The sequence below is a fragment of the Manis javanica genome, chromosome 8 (genome assembly GCF_040802235.1).
Source record: "Manis javanica isolate MJ-LG chromosome 8, MJ_LKY, whole genome shotgun sequence".
In the NCBI taxonomy this organism is placed as follows: Eukaryota; Metazoa; Chordata; class Mammalia; order Pholidota; family Manidae; genus Manis; species Manis javanica.
Window position 1 is genome coordinate 85074441 of NC_133163.1, and position 13351 is coordinate 85087791.

The 13351-nt window shown below is 43.3% G+C and overlaps 1 protein-coding gene across 4 annotated transcripts in view; it reads right to left on the reverse strand.

The window, feature by feature from the left end:
• SCG5 (secretogranin V) overlaps nt 1-13351 on the reverse strand; it is a 58248-nt gene that overhangs the window by 15032 nt on the left and 29865 nt on the right. For all 4 annotated transcript variants that reach the window (XM_073211592.1, XM_073211591.1, XM_073211590.1 and 1 more), the window contains exon 3: nt 8-157. In XM_073211592.1, the coding sequence (XP_073067693.1) occupies nt 8-157 (150 nt within the window). The remainder of the gene's footprint in view (nt 1-7; nt 158-13351) is intronic.

A 13351-nucleotide genomic window follows, 5' to 3' on the forward strand; every position in this document is an offset into this window, starting at 1 on the left:
CCATTACCTGTTTTTCCAACGGGACAGGGATTTGGAGGATCTGGGTAGCCCTGATCCTCACTGAAGTCCTTGGGAATGTTGTCGCCGGTCAGCTCTGCCACGATGTTTGGGATGTTGCCAAAAGGGCCTAAGTGCTGCAGACCTTCATGAGCTCCACCTGCCGGGGAGTCAGAAGTAGTTGACATCAGGGCAATTAAAGGCATTTCAATTAATATTCATTCAGGCATTCCACACAGGTAAAGCACTGCGGTCTTGGCTGAGGAGAGAGAAAAAGAAATCAAACAGTTCCTGCCCTCCAGGGGTTTAAAAACTTAGTCGTGGTAACAGACACAAACTGCATATACATCATTTCCACACAAGGCCCATTACGTACATACTATTGTAGAAAGGTTGATACAGCATTCTGGGGTCATGGCTAAGGGAGACTTTTCACTTGGTGGATAGGTCAGGGAGAGCTTCCAGGACCAGGTGGAACTTGAATGGCACCAGCACAGATGCGCAGGGCTTCTGGACACTGGCATGGAGCTTGGGGGTGAGGTGTATGACGAGAAATGGAGGCCACTGTCATGAGGTCTGAGAACAGGGTGAATGATGGCCCATTACCAAAAAAAGCTAAAGAAGAAAAGCCACTGTCCTCCTGCCATTTTAGATCAACCAGTTAGATTTGGTGTATTTATTTCAATCTTTTCTCCTTTGTGTATCTTTTTATACCTAAGTGTTTATTCATTTTTCACTTAATATTAAAGCACAAACATTTTCCCACTTGGCTGCATGGTCTCCATATTCACAAGAATAATTTTGGCTATGTAGTTTTTTATCCAGTGGCTCTCCCACAGCATATTAATCATTCAACTATTGTGGGACACTCAGTATTTCCTAATTTACTCTTAGGCATTTAATTTTTTCCATATTTTGGATTAGTTTTCCTCAGGATAGTTTCCCAGAAGTCAAATTACTGGGTCAAAGGCTATAAATACTTTTATGGTTCTTTATATTATAATGCCAAGCTGTTTTCCAACTTTTAAAATATTATCAGCAAAATAGGAGAATACCATTTTTATAACATCTTTACCAGCATTGGGTTTTCATAAAAATAAAATTTTGTTTTCCTTGCTAATTTAAAAGGCTTTTAGAAAAATTACTGTTTTATTTTGAATGTGTTTGATTACCAGTTCAGTCAAATATTTTTCCATGTGTTTACTTACTAGCTTTGATTTCTTTTTTGTGAGTTGTCTGCTTATGCTCTTGGAATTTTGTTTCTCTTATCAATTGGCAGGAACATTTTACATAATAAAATATCAGGCCTTTGGCTGTTACATTTCCTGCAAACATTTTCCCATGTTGTCTGACTTTGAATTCTGGTTATTATTGAAATATTTTACTAACATAAGTTTTCAATATTTATGTAGTTAGATTTGTTGCTGTTATTCTCCTTTGTGATTTCTTCCATCCTTCAAACTTAGAAAATCGTTGCCCCTTCAGAAGTATAACTAACATTTGGATATTTCTTTTAGTTTTTCTTTTTAACATTAACTCTTTGGTGCATATGCTACATGTTTTAGTGCATGTAAAATAAATAACCAATTATCCCACCGGTATTGTTAAGTAATTCTGTCCTTGCCCACCTATTTCATTCTTTCAACAAATATTTAGTGCTCCATACATACCATAACCTGCTCTGAGCACCAAGACACAGCAGTGAATAAGAGCAACTTACATTGTGTAACTTGTTTTATTTATATTACATGTCAATTTCTGGACTCTCTTTCCTTGTAGCCTTAATATACTATAAGGTTCAGGAACCTTACTTTTCCAACATAAGAGCAGATGATTTCTTGAAATGCATTCCTATTAAGATTACAGAAACACAGCTCCCCTTGTGCACAATCACCCTGCACACAGACCTATACATGAAGGGTCCAAGCAAAATCAAAAGGTGCTTGCTTGGTGTGCATAAAGTTTGAACTCAAATCAGGCTAAAAATCAACAAAATCAAGTCAAGCTCACATCAAAATCAGGCTAAAGTAACCACACTTTCAACTCCATGAGAAGGACGAAGGACGGTCTTGCCCATAGGTTGTATCATTTAAGTCCAGGTGGATGAGGCGCCCTTGTTCCCTGGATGAGCAGTGCCAAGGTTACCCTCTCAGACTCTTGTTTTTCCCCTCTTCTTTTCTGGTTGAACCAGCTCCTCTTTGGATCAACATAATTTATTTGGAAATATTAATATATTTAGTTGGATCATGGCTAGATCTTAGTGTCCGGGAATCATACTGTCTCTTTGAAGTGACCTTGTATCGCTCTGTCTTAATTTATTATGTTTGATTAAAATTATCCTTAAAAGGATAATTGAACCTCCTTTAACTCCAAATTCCTATAATCCTCAAATATAAACATCACCCAAGTGGCTGGTTGTTTTGTTCCCATTTATACTACATTTCATTGTTTTGTGATGCAAATGAGTAGCCTGTGAAATTTCTGCATTTTTAAAAAGAGGTCATTATTTTTGTAACTTCTCCACGTCAATATTTAAATTAAGATTTTTTTTACATAATTCATAAACATCTAAGTATAGCCAATTATTCAACATTGTTAATTATCTTTTACTTCCTTATTCATATTTTATCTGTTCAACATTGTTAATTATCTTTTACTTCCTTATTCATATTTTATCTGTTTAATCTATTATCATCTGACGGCTATGTGTTAAAATCTATTATTACCCATAAGTGTCTGTGAATCTCTTTTATTTCTTACTGTTTTTAACATTTTGATGTTAAGCTAGTTGGCATGTGCAGGAGTATAAATTCTTCATTTTAATTGCATTTTTTAATTGACTGGTAAGTTAAATCTAATTGACAAACCTTATTTTGACTCACATTTCTTCTATTAGCATTGCCACTCTCGTTCTGTTGTTTCGTCCAGTAAATCTTTAAGTCTTCAATCATCCTTTTACTTTTAGCCCTTCTGTCCCTCTCTGAGGGTTCTCTCAATTTATACTGTGGTGCTACCTTCAAAGATAGTCTAGCAATTCATATTTATTACCCCACATTAGTCCAAGACCTGCAAAAGGTTAAACAGACAGATCCGTACACATGGTATTGATAGATTTGAAGCTTTGTACAGTCTTGGCAATATAGCCACAACTATGTGTGTCAATACATGTCTCAACTTTTGAAAGCACCCTAGCCTCGAGTGCCAGGAATTATCCAACTTGGCTTAAGAGAGAATGCATGTCCTAATGCTCCATTAGCAATTAATGAAGGAAGCAAACACAGTTTCCTTTATGGAAGGCCTGCCAAAGCTCTGTTTACCTCTGTGCACCAGCACCATTAAAATGAATGTAGCACTTGTTAGGAAGCAACAGCTGTTCAGCACCAGTCAGATACATTATAACACAGGCTCTTTTATTTATTTTGTATTTTTTTACTTTTTCCCTTAAAAAAAAAAGAAATAGAGTGGATAGACAATATTATATTGGTTTCAGGCATACAACCTAGTGATTGAACAATTACATACATTACTAAATGTTCACCACGATAAGTGTAGTTGCTGTCTGTCAAAATACAAAGATATTACAATATCATTGTATTTCCTATGCTGTACTTTCATCCTCATGACTGATTATTTTATAATTCGTTGTCCTATGCTTCTTTATCCCCTTCATCTATTTCACCCATTCCCTCCATTCCTTTCCCCTCTGGCAACCACCGGTCTGTTCTCAACACAGGTTCTTTTAAAACTACATCTAATGACGTCAAATTAAGAAATACTCACTGAGACAGGAACTGTGGGAGTAGAAGTAAAAAATGCTACCCTTTGCTCTCTGGGAGCTTGAACTTTATAGACAAAAAAGAAACTGCATAAAAAAAAATAATTAGAAAATGACATAGTTGAGTATATAACCAAGTGTTAGCTGTCTAGTTTATTACAGTGTTTAGATTATATCTGAAACCAAGTCAACCAAAATGCTATGATGCTATGGATGCTATTTGGTCCATTTATCTCAGTCTCAACCAAACACATATTTTAAAGTCATTAATTATTCAATCAGCTTAGAAAAATATGTATTGAACGCATACTACATATCAAGACCTGGACTAAGTGCTAGAGGGTCAGCGATAAACCAGATAAAGGTGGGTCCTGCTGTCACAGAGTTTACAGTCTATAGGAGATACACAAAGAAACACACACTTAAAATTCAGGATTGCAATACACTTTTAATAGAACTGGGATGCAGGGAGATGTCACAGGCATTAGAGGAGGAACATCTAACCCAGATCTAAGACATGGAGGACTTCCTGCAGGAAGCACCATACCAACGACTATGTTGGGTGCTAGAGAAGATATAATGAGGACATGGCTTCCGCTCTGCAGCTGGTTTTTCTAGTTGGCTCTTCAAGACTAACATAAGAAGCCCTGCTGTGATTTATTTGGTGTAGACTATACGTGATGTAGAAATTTAGGAAACAGGGAACCTGTCAGGAAAACTTCCAAGAGATGACACTTGAGCTGAACCATGAAAGACAGGATCCTTCCTTACAGGTGGCAAAAGAAAAATCATAGAGGTAGGGGTGACATGGAATATTCTAGCATCAGTGATGAGCACGGCTGGAGAAGGGGGGAGCTGGGTGAGAGGAAAGAAGGCCAAGCTGAGCGGAAAAGCACGAGCTGGTAAAATGCTAAGTAGCAACTAAAGCGTTCTGGGCAGGAGAGTGATATAACGGGTTGTTGTGTAGAACATTACCATGGCAACAGCTAAAGCCCTTTTTCCCACCTAGAGGTACACATCAGAATCACTTTGAAGTTTAAAAAAAATTCCAGTGACCCCCTACTCAAGATCCACATGTCCAAGCCTCCTTCTGAAAGCCATTGGGTGGAGGTAGATTGGAAGGAAGTTAAGAAGCCTGCTATAGGTCACTGCTGAAATTCAGGGGTGGAATTCAGGAGTAGAGTGAGCATGGCCACAACATAAGTAGAAATAAGAGAGGTTGCAGAAGTGCACAAGGGAGCAATGAGTCAGGGGTCCATGAGGTTTCCAAAGTCTAGAGGCCCCCTGATTAGGGACAATAATGCCACTGGTAAAGACAAGGTCTTTCACTACAGCTTTAAAATTATTTCAGGCAATTAATTCTATCCTGCGATGCTTTATTTATTAGTTTCCATTACGGCCACAGCACTCCACAAATGTCTCTAAAATAAATAGAAATACATAATGCTTGCCAAATAAGTTTTAAGCCCAGTATTGTTTATATGAACTTTGCTTTATATAATAAAACTGGTACCACACAGCTGTTTATTTTCAAGCTCTATATCACTGGGTAGCTTTTCTTTGTATTGTTATGGAGATAAAGTGCCTGTCAGTTGTAACATCCAGGGGCGATGGAGGGCAGGGAGTGAGGAAGAAGGAGATCGGGTTGGTTCAATCCTGATCAGGGCCCTTAAATCTCCTTCCTGGCCTGTGCTGGAACCCCGCATAAAAATTTACTGAGGCTCCTTTCCACATCTTGAGGGATTTTTCTAACAGCTTTCAGCAGCTTTCCGCGTTCCAATCGCCTGCCTTGCGCCTGGATTCTCCCTCTGCCACCCTCCTCCGCTTGTCCTTTCGGGTTGGCAGTTCTGATGGGCAGATGAGCCCCTCTGTTTTGCCCGGCTCTCTGGCCAGACTCGGTTACCATCTGTGGACGTGGGTGGTAGGCATGCAGCTCCCAGCAAGACCCCTGAGGACTGGCGGCCTGGGTGGGCGCCTCCAAATACTCACCTACCCAGAAGAGGGCACTAAGTTTTCCAGGTAATTAAAAATGCCCTCAGTTTCAAATCCATTTTCCTGCCTTAATGGTTTTGAGGATCAGTTGCCAGAATTCAGTAAATGAAATATGAAGACTGAACACCTCCTGACACAAAAAACTTTACGTGGCTCTGACCAGTCACAGGTTTTTTGATGTATTGGTTGTTTTTTTCAGTTGTTTATTTACACAGCAGAGTAAATCTCTGGTTTCAAACTTTATCTTGATGTCATTTGATTCTCTTAAATGCAGTGCATAAAAAAAATCTGAGTGAACTGAGGTTTCCAATTATAGTAGCATTGGATTTTGTCTTTACTGGAAAATTGGTTTTCCACACAGTATCCAGATCATTGGATACATCCCTTTAATGTCAGTATTTATTTATATAATCACTTACAAGGAAAATTTGCACTATGGATTTTAGGTAAATAGTTCAAAGAGTACCTTTGGAATATGACTTTACCTCTTCTTGATAATCTGGAAGTATTATTGGGAGTATCAGTGACCATACAGTGTTGTAGCAGTGCGTTCTCAAGAGTACTGAAGTCTATATGGTAGTATAACCATATTACATGGTCCCAGCAGCTACGGCTTTTAAAGTTCTTTGTTTTCTCCCTCCTTGTAAGCTATTAATCCCATCCCAAATGCTTTTCATAATGAAGCACACTACATAAATAAATAAATAGAGAGTAGGCGTAGGCCCTGTAAATCTACCCTCTAATTTGCTTTATGCACATGAATCACATGGGGATCTTATCAAAATGCAAGATCTGATAAATAGGGGAGGAGTGGGGCATTTCTCCCAAACTCCCAGGCGATCCGGATGTTATTTGTCCACAAAGCACACTTTAAGCAGCAAGAGGCTAGAAAATGAGAAAGCCAGACTTATTCAAATGATAGAAAATAAGATTGAATTAGCTCTAAGGGGGAACTTGGGGTGACGAACTTGGTTCACGGAGTTTGCGACACCCAGTGTGGCTGCTGAGAGATTTGTGCAGTCACTTGAGGTTTCAGATACGGGAACTGTGGCTACAGTGGGTGTCCTTTAATTTAAGGTTTTATTTCGATTACAGAAGCAGAAGCACTGCCTCACATGTCACGGGGAGACACGTCCTGCTCATCCACCCTTTTCTCATTCAAACCAATTCTGTGGGAATCAGAAGTTAATGTCTCCGCGGCGATGCCCCGCACGGAGCCTGATGCGCCGCACCGCCACGCAAGAGCCCTCCTGGCTGGGGCTGATGGGGACAGTTTTGGTAGAAGTCAAAGTTGGTCAGAAACAAAGAAAATAAGTGGAGGCCTACACCACTACCAGCCCCCTCCCCGCTTTTTGTGACATTATGGTTTCAACAGTTTCAAAGTACTTTTAAATCCTCATTAAAAAATACTTTAGGAAGGTCAGTAGAATTGGAATTGTGAGGAGTAAGTAGCATGACTGCTTATAATTGTTACATGAGAAAGCCAGTCCTGGGAGATCGTTACTTGCCTCAAGCCACTCAGCAGGTTGGTGCTATTTGGAAACTGGGGTCCCAGTCCTGTTTCTTCCCACAACGACTCCAGGATAGCCCACCCACATCCTTTACAGTGTGTTTCCGTCTCCCAGAAATTAGCTCTAGCTCCAGAGCAATGGTTGGTAGAAAGACCTATCAGAATTATGGGGACCTTACTCATATTTTCTAGCTCATTCTGAGGCTCCAAAGTGTCAATAGCCAGTGGGGGTCAACTCCCCACTATCTCCAGGCGCCAGAATGACTCCGAGGCAGGCAGCCAGCCATGGCCCCCACCACTGTGTTCCTCCGTGTCTGCGTGCCAGCCTCATGCCAGGAGATCAGGGGCATCCAGCCCCAGCCCCTGCCCTGTGGACTCTGCCTCACAGTTTGGTGACACCCTGGCACGCTTGCAGCCAGCAGTCTCATCCTACCCCATCCCCGCCCGCAGCCCCATGGGGCTCCATGGAACCATGCAACTGGGCACCAGTGCTGAGCAATAAAGGAGAATTGTGGCGGGGCAGCCTGGTGCCAAGGAGCCAGTCACCCACCTCATAAACAGGGAGTTCCGTGAGGAGCGTCTGGCAGGGAGTGGGCGCCCTCCTGAATACCAGCCATTCAGCTGAAGGGGAGGGTCCAGCGGCCCTCACGTCACCACAAGCAGCAGACACTAAAAATACACTGTGGTCTCGGCCTTCAGTCCTCCAGGACGTCTCGATGCATCATTTATGAAGCAACGATCAGTTTATCTTTTATTAACTGTCTGGGAGCCTGTGCAGTCAGCTAGGTTATTCCAACGAATGCTGCCCTCCTTCAGTTTTCCCCCCAGACCCCTGATAGAGCTGAAGGGGCAGAGGAGGGTGCTCCCGGAGAAACAGGAGGCAGAGTGCGGATGCAGGAGGCCCCCGCCCCAGCTGAGGAGAGGGAAAGCAAGAGCGGGCAGGCTGGGCTCTGACGCCTCAGAGCAGGAACCGGAGGGGCTGAGGTGGTCGAGGCCAGCCCGCAGCAGCAGTAGCGGACACGAGCGAGGAGGCAGAGGGGCCCCGGTTCCAGAAACCACGAGGGGCTCACTGAGGCAGATCTGGCCGGCCCCCTAAGTGTTGGGCTTGCCCTTAACTTGAGGCAAACACCTACACTTTCACCAAAAGGGCAATCACTTCTCAAATACCGGGAAGACTTGTCTGTCACCTGTACGGTCCTTGGCTTAGGGCCTCCCAACTAGCACAGAGCTCAGGACGTTTCACTACACGTTAGTGTCTGGCCTGGAGCAAAGACAGAAGGAAAAGGGCTGGAGAAAGACAGCAGCTTAGCCTTATTAATGAGGGAAAAAACACTTGGAAGATATGGCCAACTTAAGGGTGGGATTTAAAAATGTTAAATATCTGATATCCATGTTTCTGCTTCCTTCAAGCCAAGTAACTTAAGTGAGCTAAAAGGAAGAAATGAAAAGAATTAAGAGCAGTTTCTGCACATGTCCATCCTCAAAATTAACTCTGTGTGTTAAGAGCTTTTTTGCCTTGATTCCCGGTGAGAAAAGAGTCCCCAAATCCAAACATCTTTATGAAAAGTAATTAATTTTCATTACTGAGGACCCACAGACAGGAGAGTACCTTTCATACAAAGAAGCTTTTCAGCTTCCTGTTGTTGCGGCTCTGGGTTCAAGTCCATGTTCTCTACACATCTGATAACATCCCAATCTCTTTGGACCTCAATTTCCTCCATTTTAACTTGGGGATAGTGAAGTTATGGGAGGATTAAATAAGATAGTATATGTAAAAAACTTAGCTTAGTGCCCAATACATATGTAGTAAGCACACAGTAAATGTGGGCTGCCTTTATTATCCAATCAACATTTCCTAACAGCACAATTAACAGAGCCCAAATGAATGATCCTAAACATTTTTTCATTCTGGTGGCCGCAGTCCTGTCCTGGGGACAGTGAGCACTTGGGGCTCAAAGTGAACTTTTTATTAACAGGAGTGCTTTCTTACTCACAACTAAACAATTAAATTAATACTTGAACTCATCCTACTAGTTTTTTCAGGGCAGTCATCCTCTACGCTCTCCCCACACACATCCACATAAACCGCGTGTCTGATGTCAGTGCCGTTTTAGTGGGAGAGACCACCAGTGCTAGGAGGGAAGAGAAATATGAATTCTAGGATAAGATGAGCATGTGGTCACTTACAATTAGAGATGGATGTATGGGCTCATCTCTCCTCCTTCCTGGTAACAGAATTTAGTTTAAGCTGTTTAGAATAGTGAGGACTTATGTTGCAATATCCACATTCTCTAAACCCATGAGAAGTGACCCCAAAGCACACAGCATTTGGTAATTGAGAAAAACAAAGGAATGATTCTATCTGTGCTGAATTGGCTTATTCATTGATTTGCCCCAGGGCAGGGGGCTGGCCCAGGAGGTTCGGCTCCATCTACCCTAGTGCTCTGAGTACTGGCCTGGTCCCTCACAGGCACCTTCCCACGGAGCCCTCTCGGCAAACACCATGCTTTGCTGACACCCTCCTATATGTGCAGGAGAGATCTGAATTGAGTTGAGCCTGCTGGCAGATAAGCAAAATAAAACTCATTGTTCAGATATTCAGTCTTGAAAGGCATTTGTTTTCATTCCTTTTTTTTCTGCTGCTTCCCCCTTCATACTAGGATCTAAAAAACGCAGGCTCCTTCTGGACCAAAGGCAACATTATCATCATCTACTTGGAGGCACGCAAACTGTGAAGGCAGAAACGCAGAGCTCAAGTGCCCTGCATCTGTAGCTTTCACATCTACATATGGTCCCAATTTAGGATCACAAGCAGAGTTGTTTATTTTAGAAAAGCTTTTTAGTTCACTTTTAAGGTATTTTGCTTAGGCATTGCTTGCTTTTCAAAAGAAGAAAATATGTATTTTTTTCCAAAGTGGTGTTTGTTTTGGCTGTTTGCTCATTTGCTAAAGTTCAAATTTTATTCTGTGAATTTAACTAATCTTCCTGCGGCCACCACAAGCCCCACCCTCCCCAAAACATACATACAAAACCTCAAATTAAAATACATTAATTGGAAAATGAGGCATTTTTAGGATAACTGTAGATTCTGTAGGTTTTTGAAAAAGTTGTTTTAGTAGGTAATTCTCAGTAGCACTTTCAGCCCCTTCACATAACATTATTTGCTGCCTGAAATGAACTTTCTATTCCACAATTTGTATGGAGGCCAAGTATGTTTTTGCACTAAGGTTAAGGCCCATTTTGGGCCCTTTAAAACCTTTATGATTTTGCTGAAATAATATGATTGAACTGGAAGTCATAGTAGAGCTCAATTTCAGGTAGCAACTATTGTTGAACAAATAATAAGACTTATAAATAAAACTAAGATGAGAGCTAGACTAGGTGAAGCCATGGAGAAAACTGTAAAAAAGGTCAAAAATGTGAACTTGGGTCCCCTAGCACCTGGTTCCATCCAGAATCCTGCTGTCTCTAATTATTTAAAGCTTCCAATTTCATCTTTGGTTCTGAATCTTCACCTACAGATGACAGCCATTGTCCAGAGCCTGGGCCCCACATCTCTCTGTTCTCAAAGACGGACAAGTCCTGCGCCTCATTCCTTTGGGTAAAGTTCTCTGCTAACATGATAAAGAGTCCTAATTAACACATGGTACCCTTTGCTCCTTTATAATATATTTGCACCTCAGAGGATTTCTGGGGTAATTTTTTAAAGTAGAGCAGTGACTGTACTCACAGAACTTCCAGCCCCCCCGGTGTACCAGCTGAAGGGCCGAGCAGGATATGTCAGTTTCTCAAGTAAAGAGAGAGGGCAATGGCAGTGATGATGTGGGCAGACAGGCAGTAAGTAGGACAGCAAAGACCAAACCAGAGCCAAGTAAATGGCTAGGGGTCCATAATTAGTGATCAAGCATCCAAGGAGATAGCTTCCAGCACAATAGAACAGAAAAAAGGCAACCTGCAGACACCTAGAAAACAGGGAAGCCTTGAACAGGTGAGGTGATAGATGACGGCAACACCGGGATCTTGTGATGCAGGACGTGGTCCTCTGCTCCTGAGGCTGAACTTTCCTGACCAGTCTGGGCTTTGCACGGGAAGCAGGTCACTGGAACACATGGCTGAGAGGAAGGTGTGAATGAGGGGGCATGGAGACCAAGGGGCCCGTTCTTGATGGGATGGAGGTGGGATAGGACAGGGCCTGGGAGTCCAGCCCAGAGCCCCCTTCTATCAGCTGGCTTGGTGTCAACAGTCTCCTCTCTGAGGTTCTGCACCACCCAGGGACACAGCACCCAAGCCCAGACTCGGGATAGGTGGCTAAGGAAGGTAATTATTTCAAAAGGCAGTCAGTCCCCTCTACTCCTCTGTAGATTAAGACAAGGGGACGCAATTTGGGTCAGGGAAGGCCTTCTGGGCATTGATTAAGAATATCTCACTTGGCCTTACAAACTGGCACCTGCCTTAATCATGGATCCCCTTCCTCCACCCAATGCCACTGTAGGTAGGCAAGCCCCCTTTATAAATAGCTCGCACAAACATTTGTCTTGGACAAACAGTGATCTCCTTGTAGTACTGTCTTTTCTGTTTCTGAGTTTCTAGCAGTTACTACCTTCTTCTTTTTTCCCTTTTCCTTTAATTCCAGCCTCAGGAAGGCAGGGCAGGTGGGGTATGTGTTGTGGGGCAGGGGGATTGCTCAGACTAAATCTGCAAACCTTTGGTATAGTTTTTCTGGTCTCACACAAATATTCCCAACTTCTCCCTTTTGTGCCCATGTAACCTCTGCCTGCCATACTTACTAAGAATGAAACAACATCAAAGGCAACAAAAACCGCTTAGCTACTTATTGAGTGTCAACTAAGTGCTGGAGGCACCACACCCAGAGCCAGGGCCCAAAGGCACGTTGGGGGAGACACACAGGGGGCTGGTCACAGAACTGTGTGGGAAGCAACACGCACCGCGGGGTGCAGGGGGGCATCTGGTCACAGACACTCAGAGAGGGGCGGCCCTCCCTGTGGACACTGACATTATAACTCACATGTTTCTTTTGAACCTTAAAAAGGGCAGTCTTTTTTACCCACAGATGGTAACAGAGATAAAGAAAGCATAATTTAAATTCATAAATAAATCCAGACATACATTTAAAATGTACATTTGTAAGCCATTTTTAAAAATAATTAAATCTGAGGTGGAGCCAGGATGGCGGCATGAGTAGAGCAGTGGAAATCTCCTCCCAAAAACACATAGAGCTATGAAAATATAACAAAGAAAAATCTTCCTAAAATAGAGACCACAGGACACAGGACAACATCCAGACCACATCCACACCTGCAAGAACCCAGCGCCTTGCGAAGGGGGTAAGATACAAGCCCCGGCCCGGCGGGACCCGAGCGCCCCTCCCCCCGGCTCCCGGCGGGTGGAAAGAAACCGGAGCGGTTTTTTTTTTTGGCGAGTGCTTTTTGGAAGCCTTAAAGGGACAGGGACCCCGGTGCTAGGGAGGCAGGGCGGCGGGACTGGTGAGCGGGTGCCTGGGACCGGTGCCTGAGGACAAAGAATATCCCACGTTTTTCCCTGCGGGACCAGGGGGCGTGTGCCTGAGACCGGCACATGAGGACAGAGGAAATCGCGCGTTTTTCCCCTTTTTTTCTTCTCTTTTTTGTGAGTGCTTTTTGGAAGCCTAAAAGGGACAGGGACCCCGGTGCCAGGGAGGCAGGGCGGCGGGACTGGTGAGCGGGTGCCTGGGACCGGCGCCTGAGGACAAAGAATATTGCGCATTTTTCCCTGTGGGACCGGTGGGCGGGTGCCTGGGACCGGCACCTGAGGACAAAAAAAAAAAAAAAAATCGCGTGTTTTTTCCTTTTTTTTTTCTTTCTGTTCCCTCTCTCATTGTTGCTGTTGTTGTTTTGGTTTGGAGAGTGCTTTTTGGAAGTCTTAAAGGGGCAGGACAGGTCACTTAGACCAGAGGCAGGGAATCTGGGGATCTCTGGGCACTCTAACCCCCTGGGCAGCAGGGAGCACAGAGGCCCCTTACGGAGATAAATAGCCCCCCGGCTGCTCCCCCTCCAAAGGGGCTCCACCATTTTGGAGGA